A 14,460-nucleotide genomic window follows, 5' to 3' on the forward strand; every position below is an offset into this window, starting at 1 on the left:
GGCTCACAGGAAATGGAACAAGTTTTGTGCAGTTAAAACAGGAACTTGGGTGAGCTCAGCCTTGCAGCCGAAACCGAGGTCGAAGTCAGCGCAGAGGAGCAATCACGACGGGCTTCGGAAGTTACCTTTCCGAACCAAGGTACTGCTTTGGGATGGGGGGAATTGTCAGGAAAGTTGCAATGGGGGGGGGGGCTTGGGGAAGGAGGTGTCTGGCCCTGTTCTGGTCCCCCACCCCTCAATTCACACTGTGCATAGTTAGACTATGGAACTCTCTGCCACAGGAAGCAGCGGTGGCCACCAGCCCAGATGGCTTTGAAAGCGGATTTGACAAATTGATGGAGGGAGGGGAGGACTAGCGATGGCTACTGCCCACCATGTCTCTGCTCTGGAAACCCCAAGAGGGGAGATCTGTTCTTGCGCACTGATCCTGCTTGCGAAGTTCCCCCGGGACATCTGTTCAGCCACTGCGAGAACAGACGCTGGACCAAATAGGCCTGATCCAGCAGGATCTTCTTGGTAACTATTTCTCCCCTCCCCAGTGTGATAAGAAAAAACAACTGCTCCTTTCCCTTATGGGGTACCCAAGGGCCCGTATAGGGTCCTTATGTAGGTTCTCTATTGGTAGGAGAAAATAACAGGTCAAACCGAGAATACTGAGAAGCAAAGCAGCAAGTAAGCCTGATCTTTATTAATCTGTTGCGACAGGGGCCCCCGCTCACCCCACGCAGGGAGGGAAAGGAGGAACCCAGAGCACTGGTGTGCAAGCCCTTATATAGACTTTCGAAATTGCTTCCCCTGTAACTCAAGACCACCCCCCAAAAAACATCATATATGCATCACAGAAAGAGGTGGTCCCCAGCAGATTTTTGAGTGTGTTGCTTCTCTCCTGTCTGCCAGGATACCTGATAATGCCTTATTATTATCAGATTGCCTTTTCCGGGTAGCCTGGCCATTTCTTGGAGATGGTAAATACTTAGTTCCTGAATCTCTTACACATATTGAGAGCGTGCTCAGCTTAACAGATACTTGCCAGACCGCATTTAAAGGGAGGTGTAAGCAGCCCCTACAGTCCAAAGATAATTGGAAAGCTTTTCCCATCTCCTTCCTCCTTGCAGAGAAATATTTGAGGTCAATTTGGGAGAGTCAAAATGGCTTCAGGATTGTTCTACTGTACTATTGGGGGGGGGGCCTAAGGATCTCAACTAATTTGGAGTCCCACTTGGTAGCCATGGCCATGAATCACACTCTTGTTTCAGACCGTGTGGTTTAAGGCTCACGTGTCTCTTGAATGAAAACGAGAGAGACCTCTCTTCCCCTATTTTGCTTTTTCAGCTCTTCCCCATCCTCTTCTCCACTCCCCCCCCCCGCCAGGTGTCCTGGATTTAAATTTATCTTTTTAAGCAGCCCCTCCCTCTCCTTGCAACCCCCCCCCCCAAAGGAAAACTGTTATGTACTGAAGTTCTCACCCTGGGCCAGCAGTGGGATACTGTAGATAGTTTTCACTCAGGTCCACATATGCAAATAAGGGATTGAAAGTGACGTTCAGTGATTGGATAGCTACAGAAAGTGGTTACTGTTGCGTTGTAGTGGAGCTCTATATAAGCAGGCTGCTTGGACCCTTCAGTTAAGTTCTGTTCTGGCCTGTGAATAAACAAGAGCTGTTTGAAGAATCGCTGTGTGCTGGTCCAGGGGGGAGGTTACCGTGGGGCGAGGTCCAGGACCTGAGTTGAGGGTCGGCAGATGGTCCTCCTCGGGCGAAGCGGGGTCCACAGCGGGAAGCCGGGCAAGGACAGGAACTCTGGGGGAAACAGGACTGGATGCTGGCCGAAACAGCTCATCAACGACGTTGCTCCCGCAACCTGGGACCGGGCTGACTGGCCTTTATCTTCTCTGAGGCCAGGGGCGGTCCCGGCCCCCAGGAGACCCGCCTCTCTTGGTCTTAAGGCGAGCACTCCTCCTGGGAGAAACCAGTTCCCTTCGCCTCTCTGCCCTGAGCCCCTGCAGTTCAGGAGAGGCTGAAGGGTTACTGGGCCCAGGGGGAGACTCACCTGTAGGCACTGAGTCCTCAACCACCTCTGGAGCCAGAGTGGGATCACCTGGTGCCTGCTCCTGAGGATCCGGCACAGGTGTAGGCGCTTCAGAATCAAGGCCCTGCCCCAGTTCAGCCGGCCCTTGAGGCGGGGACTCCTGTGCAGGCTGGGATTCCTCCGGTTCAGCCTCTGAATCGGATTCCCAGGCCATCACACGCTGTGTCGTCTGATATGTTTGCCCGCAACTTAACAAAAACATCTCTCCTCTCCCCTCCCCTCCTGGATTTGCAGCAGCCTTCTTGTTTTTGCAGCTGTGATCAAAATGGGAGGGGCACTCCTCCTGCAAGTGGGGAGACACATGACCCCTTTTGGGGGTGTCGCTTCCCCATTACAGATAACCGCTGCCCTAGGGTGAGGGGAAGAGCATGGCCCCACAGATTCCTGGGCAACATACATGCATGGGAGTACCTTAAGATCAGGGGTCCCCAGACTAAGGGCCGCGGGCTGGATAAGGCCCGAGAGACCCGTTTATCTGGCCCGCGGCACTGCCCGCCGCCCGCTGCTGCCACCCGCTCTTACCGGCGCTGCACGGTTGCCCACTTCTGGGTCAGAGGAGCACCAGAAATACCGTATTTTTCACTCTATAGGACACACTTTTCCCCCTCCAAAAATGAAGGGGAAATGTGTGTGTGTCCTATGGAGCGAATGCAGGCTTTCGCTGAAGCCTGGAGAGCGAGAGGCGTCGGTGCGCACCGACCCCTCTCTCTCTCCAGGCTTCAGGAAGCTATCCGCAAGCCTTCAGAGCGCGGCGGGAGTGCCCACTGGGCTCCAAAGGCTTGCGGACAGCAGCCTGCAGCCCGAAGCCCGGGGAGCGCAGCGGAGCGCACCCCGGGTTTTGGGCAGCTATCCGCAAGCCTTGGGAGCCCGGCAGGAGTTCCCGCCGGGCTCCCAAGGCTTGTGCATGGCAGCCTGTTCTGGGGGCTGGGGTTGGGGGAAGCTGGGGTTGGGGGAATTTTTCTTTCTTTATTTCCCCCCCCCCCAAAAAAACCACCTAGGTGCGCCCTATAGGGTGAAAAATAGGTAGCTTGTGCGCATGCGCATGCGCATGCATTATTTGCACATGCACAAGCGTTATTTCCGGTGCACATCCGGGTCGGAGGAGGCCTGTGCACATGCGCACAAGCTATTTCCGGTGCTCCTCCGACCCGGAAGTGCACCGGAAATAGCGTGTGCGCACGCATATGGGCATGCGCTCCCCCGCCCTCCAGCCCGCCGCTCGATTGGTGCTGGAGACATCGGCCCGAGGTGCGGTAAGTTTGCTGACCCCTGCCCAGAAACCCTTTACATTCTGGGAAATGATATATAATGAGCTAAAAAAGATATACGTTAAATATACGTTTGTTAAAAAACCAGAAGCCTTTTTATTAGGAATAACAGGAAGAGAGATAAATAGAAGGGATTATAAACTATTTCAGTATGCAGTAACAGCGGCGAGAATATTAATGGCCCAAAAATGGAAACAAGAGGAACTACCGACTTTGAATGAGTGGAGAATGAAACTTATGGACTACGCAGAACTAGATAAAATGACTGGAAAAATTAGATACCAGAAAGATCACAAATTCATCGAGGACTGGGGAAAGTTTACGGATTATCTGAAAACTATATGTGATGAACAGACAACGCTAGTGGGTTTTAAGGAGGTTTTGTGATAGTACAAGGTATATTGTAAAAGAAACAGATGGAAAGATAATATTAACTGGCAATATTATATATAGAAAATGCGTGAAGATAGGACAAATGGATGATTGATGGAGGTGCTGGTGGAAGTTCAAAAACTTGAAATTTGTAAACATGGTTGTATGGACTTATTTGTAATGGAAAAATTATATATATATATATATATATATATATATATATATATATATATAAAAGTTTGCTGACCCCTGCTTAAGATGCTGCTGCAAAAACTGCTTTTCTTTTCTTGCATTTCTCTGGCTACATGAATTGTCTCTGGTGCTCCCTCACATGACCTCAAGTCCTCTGCTTGCTTAAGAAGAGTTTTTGGATTTGATATCTCGCTTTATCACTACCCGATGGAGTCTCAAAGCGGCTAACATTCTCCTTTCCCTTCCTCCCCCACAACAAACATTCTGTGAGGTGAGTGAGGCTAAGAGACTTGAGAGAAGTGTGACTAGCCCAAGGTCACCCAGCAGCTGCAGGTGGAGGAGCAGAGACGCAAACCCGGTTCCCCAGATTACAAGTCCACCGCTCTTAACCACTACACCACGCTGGCTCTTAATACAGTGCCACCGTGTCTTATACTGGGGTTCAGTTCCAAGGAGTTTCACATTATTACAGGAAAAAACCTCCTCCTTCTCCCCTATGGGGTACCCAAGAGCCCGTAGAGAGTCCTTAAGTGGGTTCCCTATTGGTAGGAGAAAATAATAGAGGCCAACCAGAGAATATTGAGAAGCAAAGCAAATAGTGAGCCTGATCTTTAGTCAAGGAACTGTTGCAACAGGGTCCCCACTCACCACACGCAGGAGGGAGGAGAACCCCGAACAATGGTGTGAAGCCCTTATATGTTGTTGTTGTTGAGTCATTTAGTTGTGTCCGCCTCTTCATGACCCCCTGGGTCAGAGCACGCCAGGCCCTCCTGTCTTCCACTGCCTCCCCCAGTTTGGTCAAACTCATGCTGGTCGCTTCAAGAACACTGTCCCACCATCTCGTCCTCTGTCGTCCCCTTCTCCTTGCGCCCTCCATCTTTCCCAGCATCAGGGTCTTCTCCAGGGAGTCTTCTCTTCTCATGAGGTGGCCAAAGTATTGGAGCCTCAGCTTCAGGATCTGTCCTCCCAGTGAGCACTCAGGGCTGATTTCCTTCAGTATGGAGAGGTTTGATCTTCTTGCAGTCCATGGGACTCTCAAGAGTCTCCTCCAGCACCAGAATTCAAAAGCATCCATTCTTCCGTGATCAGCCTTCTTTATGGTCCATATAGACATTTGAAATTGCCCACCCTGTAGCCCAAGACCACCCCCAAAAACATCATGCATACATCACAAAAGCTCTACAGCACAAATCTTGTGTGCCAGGATACCTGATAATGGTCACTGATTGCTTTACTTGCTCAGCCTGGCCATTTTTTGTGTGATGGCAAATACTTTAGTTCCTGAATCCAGGTCACAGGTTCACCTTATTCATGCACAAATGTGGTCTTAAGACAGGATATGCAAGCAAAAAGAGAAAGGGAAGGCTTTCCCCATTTCCTCCCTCCTTGCAGAGAAATATTTGAGGTCAATTTGGGAGAGTCAAAATGGCTTCAGGATTGCTCTCCTGTACTATTTCAGACACGTGGCTTATATAGTTACGTATGTGTTTGCCCTGTGCATTTATGAACGTTTCATTTATATTTGGGACCTTAGAATTCTTACCGCAACGTATATGTAGAACTGGACTCCAAGGCAGAATTTGTTGTTGTTTAGTCGTTTAGTCGTGTCCGACTCTTTGTGACCCCCTGGACCAGAGCACGCCAGGCACTCCTGTCCTCCACTGCCCCCCGCAGTTTGGTCAGACTCATGTTTGTAGCTTCAAGAACACTGTCCCACCATCTCGTCCTCCATCGTCCCCTTCTCCTTGTGCCCTCCATCTTTCCCAACATCAGGGTCTTTTCCAGGGAGTCTTCTCTTCTCATGAGGTGGCCAAAGTCTTGGAGCCTCAGCTTCAGGATCTGTCCTTCCAGTGAGCACTCAGGGCTGATTTCCTTCAGAATGGAGAGGTTTGATCTTCTTGCAGTCCATGGGACTCTCAAGAGTCTCCTCCAGCACCAGAATTCAAAAGCATCCATTCTTCGGCAGTCAGCCTTCTTTATGGTCCAGCTCTCACTTCCATACATCACTACTGGGAAAACCGTGGCTTTTACAATACGGACCTTTGTTGGCAAGGTGATGTCAGAATAGAGTGATACTATGACTTTGATAGGGCAGAACTATTTTTTTAACCGTCAAATAAAATTTTATTTTTCGAAATGAAACAAAACCTACAGTAAGATGGAAAATAATGTTCATTTCCGTGCATTTGTATTTGAATACTTTTCTCTTACTTGTTGTTTTTGAATAGATTTTATTAGGATTTATACAGGGAAATACAAAACTTAATATCATATATCTGGGGGTTTTGGTCCAAATCAAAATATTGATTTGGATTCAATAAAACTCACAGAGAAAAAGAGAGAAAAAGAAATGCAGGAAATATAGAAAGGCAGAGAGAGAGATAAAGAAGAAATAGACAAGAGGTTTAAAAGGCGGAAGAAAAATAAAGTTCAAAAGCTAAAGAACTTCCCATTCTTCATCTGACCTCTGTATATAAGCAATATTCACTTGATAGGGCAGAACTATTACTTATAATTTTTCTCCCTCTCTCCTCGAGATGTGGAAGGCTGTGGTGGGACACAATGTGTCCGTGAAGGTGGAGTCCCAAGGAGACGACTGGGACACAGACCCGGATTTTGTGGTGAGTTTCCTCCATTCCCCTGGGATTGCTGCTTTTGGGGGTTTCTTGGGCTCTGTCGCTTCTGCGTCTTCCGAAAAGAGCAGGCAGGAACCTGCAGAGCCTTGTGGGAGGGAGAGAAGCTCATCTCTCAGGAACTGACAGAGCATCAGGGCTCGGAGGAAAGAGAAAAAATGGAAGGAACTGAGGAGGGGTGTCAGCTGCACCCGCCAGGGTTGGCAGCTCTATATCCATGTTAGGGGTGGAGAGTACCTCAGGCTTGGGGGATGAATGCACCCGATAGATCTCTCTACCTGCCTCCAGGACTTTCCTCCAGGTGACACCCCTTGCCAGCCCTGCTTAACCTGTTTGGAAAAGCATCCTTCAACTCTGATTGTGCTTCTTTCTTGCCTGGATGGAGGTTGTTAAATTTATTTATTTAAATATGTATGCTGTTGTTGTTTAGTTGTTTAGTCGTGTCCAACTGTTTGTGACCCCCTGGACCAGAGCACGCCAGGCACTCCTGTCTTCCACTGCCTCCCGCAGTTTCGTCAAACTCACGCTGGTAGCTTCGAGAACGCTGTCCAACCATCTTGTCCTCTGTCGTCCCCTTCTCCTTGTGCCCTCCATCTTTTTGCTGACTGTATAAAGCGTGATCCACCTGGAGCAGGAACCGGCAAGCCACTCCAGTATCCCTGCCAAGAAAACTCCATGGACAAAGACAACAGGCATATAAAAGTTATGACGCCGGAAGATGAGCCCCTCAGGTCGGAAGGTGTCCAACATGCTACTGAGGAAGAGCAGAGGACAAGTACAAGTAGATTCAGAGCTGATGAAGCGGCTGGGCCAACTCACTGAGCCCAGCTTCCGGCATCTCCTCTTTGTGGCATTCCCAAAGCAAAGGAAGGATTAGACTCTGATTAATAAAAGACACACAGAGGCTTGATCAGCAAGACTCTGGGAGGAGTGCATATAAAAATAATTCCTGACCACCCTCCGGCCCAGGATTTTTTATTCACAAAAGAACTTTTTACACAGTGTTCATAAGAACCAATCAAATTTCCTCTGAGCATTTCAAAAGCCCCACGTGGGACAAAGTTAAACTACAAAAACTCATTTAAACATGCATACTTCTGGGGTAATTAAAACAGGACTAAAAAGGAATACATTCAGCATTTATGACCCCGGAGGTCATAAACAAGGAATAAACATGATAGGAAGGATGGCATGGAAGATGGGGATCTTTATCACCTTCATGTGAAAAACTTATTTTCTGGCCCTAAGATTAACAAAATCAAGGAAGGGTACGTCAAAGAACTGCCTACTATCTTTTATGGCCTAGGATGCCTGGCAAGGCAACTGGCAACCGGCCTGAGTCCTAGAATGCTTATACGTGCTTGTCAGACAGAGAGAAATGGGCAGTAGAGGAAAAATGGCATAAATGTAGAAGCTTGTGGGAACTGACCAGAAATTATTGTCAATGAATCAAACCCAGTCAGCACAATGAATTCATCGTGGACACAATGGCTTGATGCATATTTCATAGTTCCTCATAGTAATCCCATCTGTTGCCTTTGTCCATGGAGTTTCCTTGGCAGGGATACTGGAGGGGCTTGCCGGTTCCTGCTCCAGGTGGATCACGTTTGGTCAAAACTCTCCACTATGACCTGCCCGTCTTGGGTGGCCCTGCACGGCATGGCTCATAGCTTCTCTGAGTTATTCAAACCCCTCCACCACGAAAAGACAGTGATCCATGAAGGATCTACCTTGTCAACAAAGGTCCGTATAGTTAAAGCTATGGTTTTCCCGGTAGTGATGTATGGAAGTGAGAGCTGGACCATAAAGAAGGCTGATCGCCAAATAATGGATGCTTTTGAATTATGGTGCTGGAGGAGACTCTTGAGAGTCCCATGGACTGCAAGAAGATCAAACCTCTCCATTCTGAAGGAAATCAGCCCTGAGTGCTCACTGGAAGGACAGATTGTGAAGCTGAGGCTCCAGTACTTTGGCCACCTTATGAGAAGAGAAGACTCCCTGGAGAAGACCCTGATGTTGGGAAAGATGGAGGGCACAAGGAGAAGGGGGCGACAGAGGACGAGATGGATGGTTGGACAGCGTTCTCGAAGCTACCAGCATGAGTCTGACCAAACTGTGGGAGGCAGTGGAAGACAGGAGTGCCTGGCGTGCTCTGGCTCATGGGGTCACAAAGAGTCGGACACGACTAAACAACTAAACAACAACAACAAATCCCATCTGATCACTACACTCTTTCCAGTCTTCTTTCTCTTCTCCCTCTTCCTTGTCCCACTCCCTGGGCTCTGAGCCTTCTTCCCTTGAGGGTTCACTGGCTGTTTCCTCCCCATATCCCTCTGCTTCCAACCAGTCTTGTGACACAGGATAACGCAGAAGGCCGTGGCAATAATGTCGATGGCAATTTAGATCCCTGACCAATTGTGTGTGTGTGTCTCTCTTGCAGAACGACATCTCAGAGAAAGAGCAGAGGTGGGGGGCGAAAACCATCGAGGGCTCCGGACGTGCAGAGCACATCGAGTGAGTTATTGTTTCCTTTTCTCCTGCCAGTTCAAACCTTGAGTAATGGCCCAGGTGGCTTGTTAAAGCCATGCGTGCACCAGAGAGAGCAGACCCAGCACTTTGCTGCTGCGGTGTGTGTGTGTGTGTGTGTGTGTGTGTGTGTGTGTGTGTTGGTGGGGGTGGCAGGCCTCGGAAGGAATGAAGGGAAGCAGCAAAGGCCTCAGGGGGGAAATTCCAGCAATTATTTGTCTCCTAGTTCTGTGTATTGTTAAAAATGGGTGTTGAGGACATGAGATTTTGACATTTGTTTTTTTTTAAAAAAAATTTAAATTAGTTTTACACAAAGTTACACACAATAACTGTAACCATTCCAAAACATAAAAATAAAACAAGTTCTGTCGAACCTTCAGACCTCCTTCCCTCCCTCCATGAGTTCCAATTCTATTTTTAAAAAATCTTTTTTCTTTTTTCCTGCATCTTTTCCCTTTATCCATCTATTACAGGGGTCAACAAACTTTTTCAGCAGGGGGTCGGTCCACTGTCCCTCAGACCTTGTGGGGGGGCCAGACTATATTTTGCAAAAAATAAAAATAAAAAATGAATGAATTCCCATGCCCCACAAATAACCCAGAGATGCATTTTAAATAAAAGGACACAACACATTCTACTCATGTAAAAACACGCTGATTCCCAGACTGTCTGCGGGCCAGATTGAGAAGGCGATTGGGCCTGATCCGGCCCCTGAGCCTTAAGTTTCCCTACCCATGATCTGTAATATAAGCATAGTAACCAAAGTTCATTTCACTTTACAACTGTCATTGTATCCCAGCCAATGATTTTAACTGTCTACAGTGGTCCTTTATTATGAAGTTATTCCAATCTTTTAAAAATACTTGGTCTTCCTGTTTTCTGATCTTACTAGTCAGTCTTGCCATTTCTGCATATTCCATCAGCTTGGCATTTTGACATTTGAACAGAGTGGCTTCTTAAAAGCATCATGCACAGCCCTCCAAAAGGAGACGACAAAAAAAGGGGCGTTGCATTGCTCTTTGTTGCTTCCAACTGTATAATGCTGTGATTCTTAGGACACAGGTGGGCATAGAATTTGCAGATATCTATAAACCACAGAACCTAGGGCTTGCCGATCGGAAGGTCGGCGGTTCAAATCCCTGCGATGGGGTGAGCTCCCGTTGTTCGGTCCCTGTTCCTGCCAACCTAGCAGTTCGAAAGCACGTCAAAGTGCAAGTAGATAAATAGGTACTGCTCCGACGGGAAGGTAAACGGCATTTCCGTGCACTGCTCTGGTTTGCCAGAAGCGGCTTAGTTGTGCTGGCCACATGACCTAGAAAAACTGTCTGTGGACAAACCCTGGCTCCCTCGGCCAGTAAAGCGAGATGAGCACCACAACCCCAGAGTCATCCAGTCGCAGACGACTCTGGGCTTGCGGCGCTCATCTTGCTTTACTGGCCGAGGGAGCCAGCGTACAGCTTCTGGGTCATGTGGCCAGCATGACTAAGCCGCTTCTGGCAAACCAGAGCAGCGCATGGAAACGCCGTCTACCTTCCCGCCACAGTGGTACCTATTTATCTACTTGTACTTTGACATGCTTTCGAACTTCTAGGTTGGCAGGAGCAGGGACCAAGCAACGGGAGCTCACCCCATCGTGGAGATTCGAACCACTGACCTTCTGATAGGCAAGCCCTAGGCTCTGTGGTTTAGACCACAGCGCCACCCGCGTCGGGGTAACGAAGTGCAAAATCATGTCAGCTTTTGTTGACATGATTGGCAACAAGCGTCAGAGACTGCATAGAGCTATCTAGGAAAAGCACGAGCTATGTGCACACAGACCTCGCCTTTTAAAACCAAAGTATTAAAAAATCTATGATCGGAACTCATATTCCCTTTAACCATTTAACCCACAGCACCACCTGCGTCCCTTCCCTTTACCTATATACAGTATCAAATATAAAATTAGATGCCAATTTAGAAATTATTGCTATTAACAGAACTACCATAGTGAGGATCAGACTCATGGCTGAAAGATCTGTCTTCCCGGCTCATGCTGCAAATTGGGGATGGGCAACTTCCAGGCCCCTGAAGCAGCAGCAGCAGCAGCAGGAGTAGCTCTGGCTTTTGAGGGTTCTTCATCTTTCACATGGACATAGGCAAAACGGACAGCTGGGATTCCTGCAATGCAGGGGGTTGGACTAGATGACCCCTGTGGGTCCCTTCCAACTACGATTCTATGATTCTGTGACCTTCAGTCAGAGTTTTCCTTCAGACAGAGGACTGTCCCCTGTCAAGATTGAGCAGACGTCTCTCCTCTGCAAAGTGGGTCCCAGGAACCCAGGACCGCCCTGCTCTTGAACACGGGTGCAAGAATCTGCATGGGAGACTCTGCCCCCAGATGCAGCAGTGCCTCTGGGCTGTGATTTGAAGCGGTCCAGAAAGCGGCACCTTCTGCACTCTCAGGGCCAGTTGCAGGAGCTGGGCTGAGGTTCCTGCCCTGCGTCACGTCACCTTCAGGGGTTGCCATGGCTGCGCCTGCTTCTTGCAGGAAAAGGAAGTGGTGTGCGTTCAGCGAGCAGCTTGCCAAATAAGGGCTTTTGCAGGTCAGCCACAAATAGAAGAGTCTCCCGGAGAAGAAGGGGACGCTAATAGATGCATTGGCTTGTTTGGGGTCCACCTGGCTGAAGAGATATCATTGACTTACGTTGCACCCAACATCTATGTGCCAGTTTGGGGCAGTTTCTCCAACCATGTAGGAATGACATCTAACTCCTTGTGATTTGCAGTGACTGGTGGTTCCTTGTTCTGCCCTCAGAAATCTGAGTGAGCAAATGGTTTCCTTCCTCTTTCTAAAAGATCTCTGTATTCTTAGTATTTACAGTGGACCCTCTGGATACGAACTTAATTCGTCCCGGTGGTCTGTACTGACCCCGAAAAGTCCGTATCCGGAGGCGCCACTTCAGCGCAAGCTCATGGTGCGATAGAGCGTTTCTGCACGGCCGCGAAGCACGCAGAGCACTTCTGTGCTTTTGCGCATGCGTACGTGGCAAAACCCAGAGGTATACACAGCAGGTTAGGTCTCAGTTGCCACAAAGCTAATCCAGCTGTTTCTTTGGGGTTCAGTGCACCTGCTGCAAGCTCAAAATTCTAGTGCCATTGCATGGAGCCAAGACGCAATACCTTCCTTCAGTAGCATATATGAGGAACCTGCTGGACCAGGCCAGTGGCCCATTTGTTCAGCATCCTGTCTCACAGTGGCTGACCGGATGCCCCAAGCGATGCCCACAAGCAGGATCTGAGCCCAAGAGCCCTCTGGTATTCAGAAGCATTGCTGCCTTCAAACATGGAGACAGAATAAAGCCATTGTGGTTAGGAGCCATGGATAGTCCTCTCCTCCTCCTCCTCTTTTATTTAATTTTTTTGGTATTTATTATTGATAACAATTTATTGATCTTCCAAAAATAACAATACAAAAAAAAGGGGGGGGGTTTCAGAACTAAATTAAAGCATAAATTTTGATCGACTTCCCTCCACTCCCCCTCTTGGTTCCATTATAATATACTTGTTTATGCACGTCCATAAAACCTTATATACTTAACAATCCAATTTTAAAACCTTCTTCATCTTATTACAAGTGACTTTTAAAAGTTATAGTAATGTCAAAGCTTTTAAAATATGCTTTAAACAATTGCCCTTTTTGTAATAATTTGTCCTGCATAGTTCAATATTTTTTTCTGGGTTTTGTCACGCCGTGCACATGTGCAGAAGTGGCACCTCTGGATACTGATTTTTCGGGGTTCACACAGAACCCTGGAATGAATGAAATTTGTATCCAGAGGGTCCACTGTCCTTTCTGTACCAAGAAATGCACAGTGACACAGGGTCCTTTCCAACACTACAAATCTACGATTTTATAAATGCTTGTTAAATAGCCAACATCATTTAATCTCCCTGCTAACCTATCAGGGTGGAAGCTAGATAAATGGGCCACACAGAAAAGACCTCAGTTCTGCCTGCAGGTGGCTGCCCATTGAACCCAGTATTTCTAGAGATGGGGGGGTGGGAGGAGTAGAGAAGGGAGCTGCCTTGAAATGGTATTTGGGTTGGGGGCCATTCAGCCCCGCATCCTTTTTCAAACTCCGCCCTTTGTGCTTTGGCTCTGCAGCATCCACAAGCTCAGGAGCAAAGTGTCTGAGGAACATGAAGTTCTCAAGAAGAAGGAGTTGGAGGCAGCGCCCAAGGCGTCCTACGGTTACGGGGGCAAGTTTGGCACGGAGAAGGACCGCATGGACAAGGTGCAAAAGGGGGAGGGTGCTGTTCTTTGGATGCTGCCAAGGTTTCGGGTTTGTTTGTGTATCTTGTGTGTGTGTATCCAAGAAGCTAAGGGACGCGGGTGGCACTGTGGTCTAAACTGCAGAGCCTAGGGCTTGCCGATCAGAAGGTCAGCGGTTCGAATCCCCGTGACGGGGTGAGCTCCTGTTGCTTGGTCCCTGCTCCTGCCAACCTAGCTGTTCGAAAGCACACCAGTGCAAGTAGATAAATAGGTACCGCTCCGGCGGGAAGGTAAACGGCATTTCCGTGCACTGCTCTGGTTCGCCAGAAGTGGCTTAGTCATGCTGGCCACATGACCCGGAAGCTGTACGCCAGCTCCCTCGGCCAGTGAAGCGAGATGAGTGCCGCGACCCCAGAGTCAGCCACGACTGGACCTAGCCGTCAGGGGTCCCTTTACCTTTATCCAAGAAGCAAGGGCCCATTTTTCACGGTAGTAAGCTGGACCCTCACCCTCACCTCTGTTCGGTGTTTAAAATATTTATTTCTTAATTTGGAGCTCAAAAAATTAGGGGTCGTCTTATACATAGAACAATATGGTACCTCCTCTTTGCAAGACAGCTTTGTCACGTCTGCAAGTGGGCAGTGTGGGGCTCGCTGACTGATGCTGACAACTCCCCCCTTTAGAGTTGTCATCATCATGACATCATCATGATGTCAGGTGATTAACATCGGGGGTCTCCCCCACCTGTCAAAGTAGTTTGCAGAGAGGCATGGGGAGCCGACCAACCAAACAACCAGGGCACCCTCGGAATTATCTGCCCAGAATTATCTGGCAGGATTTGACACCACTCTTTCTTGATTTCCCAGAGTGCTCTGGGCCATGAGTATGTTGCGGAAGTGGGAATGCACTCGTCTCAGACAGATGCAGCCAAAGGCTTCGGAGGGAAGTATGGGGTGCAGAGGGACCGAGCAGACAAGGTGAGTGCTGAAGTCCTGTTGTGTTTACCTTTGATATCTGCTGCGAGGGCGTTCCACAGGGCGGGCGCCACCACTGAAAAGGCCCGCTGCCTGGTTCCCTGTAACTTGGCTTCTCGCAGTGAGGGAAGCAGCAGAAGGCCCTCGGAGCTGGAC

General features: G+C 48.7%; 1 protein-coding gene across 1 annotated transcript in view; it reads left to right on the plus strand.

The window, feature by feature from the left end:
- Window positions 1–14,460, plus strand: part of GOLGB1 (golgin B1) — a 76,127-nt gene that overhangs the window by 42,450 nt on the left and 19,217 nt on the right. Inside the window, exons 23-26 of the mRNA XM_079992079.1 lie at window positions 6,457–6,540; window positions 8,993–9,066; window positions 13,223–13,352; window positions 14,197–14,307. Coding sequence (XP_079848205.1) covers window positions 6,457–6,540; window positions 8,993–9,066; window positions 13,223–13,352; window positions 14,197–14,307 — 399 coding nt within the window. The remainder of the gene's footprint in view (window positions 1–6,456; window positions 6,541–8,992; window positions 9,067–13,222; window positions 13,353–14,196; window positions 14,308–14,460) is intronic.

This window comes from Podarcis cretensis (assembly GCF_951804945.1).
Source record: "Podarcis cretensis genome assembly, chromosome: 10".
NCBI lineage: Eukaryota > Metazoa > Chordata > Lepidosauria > Squamata > Lacertidae > Podarcis > Podarcis cretensis.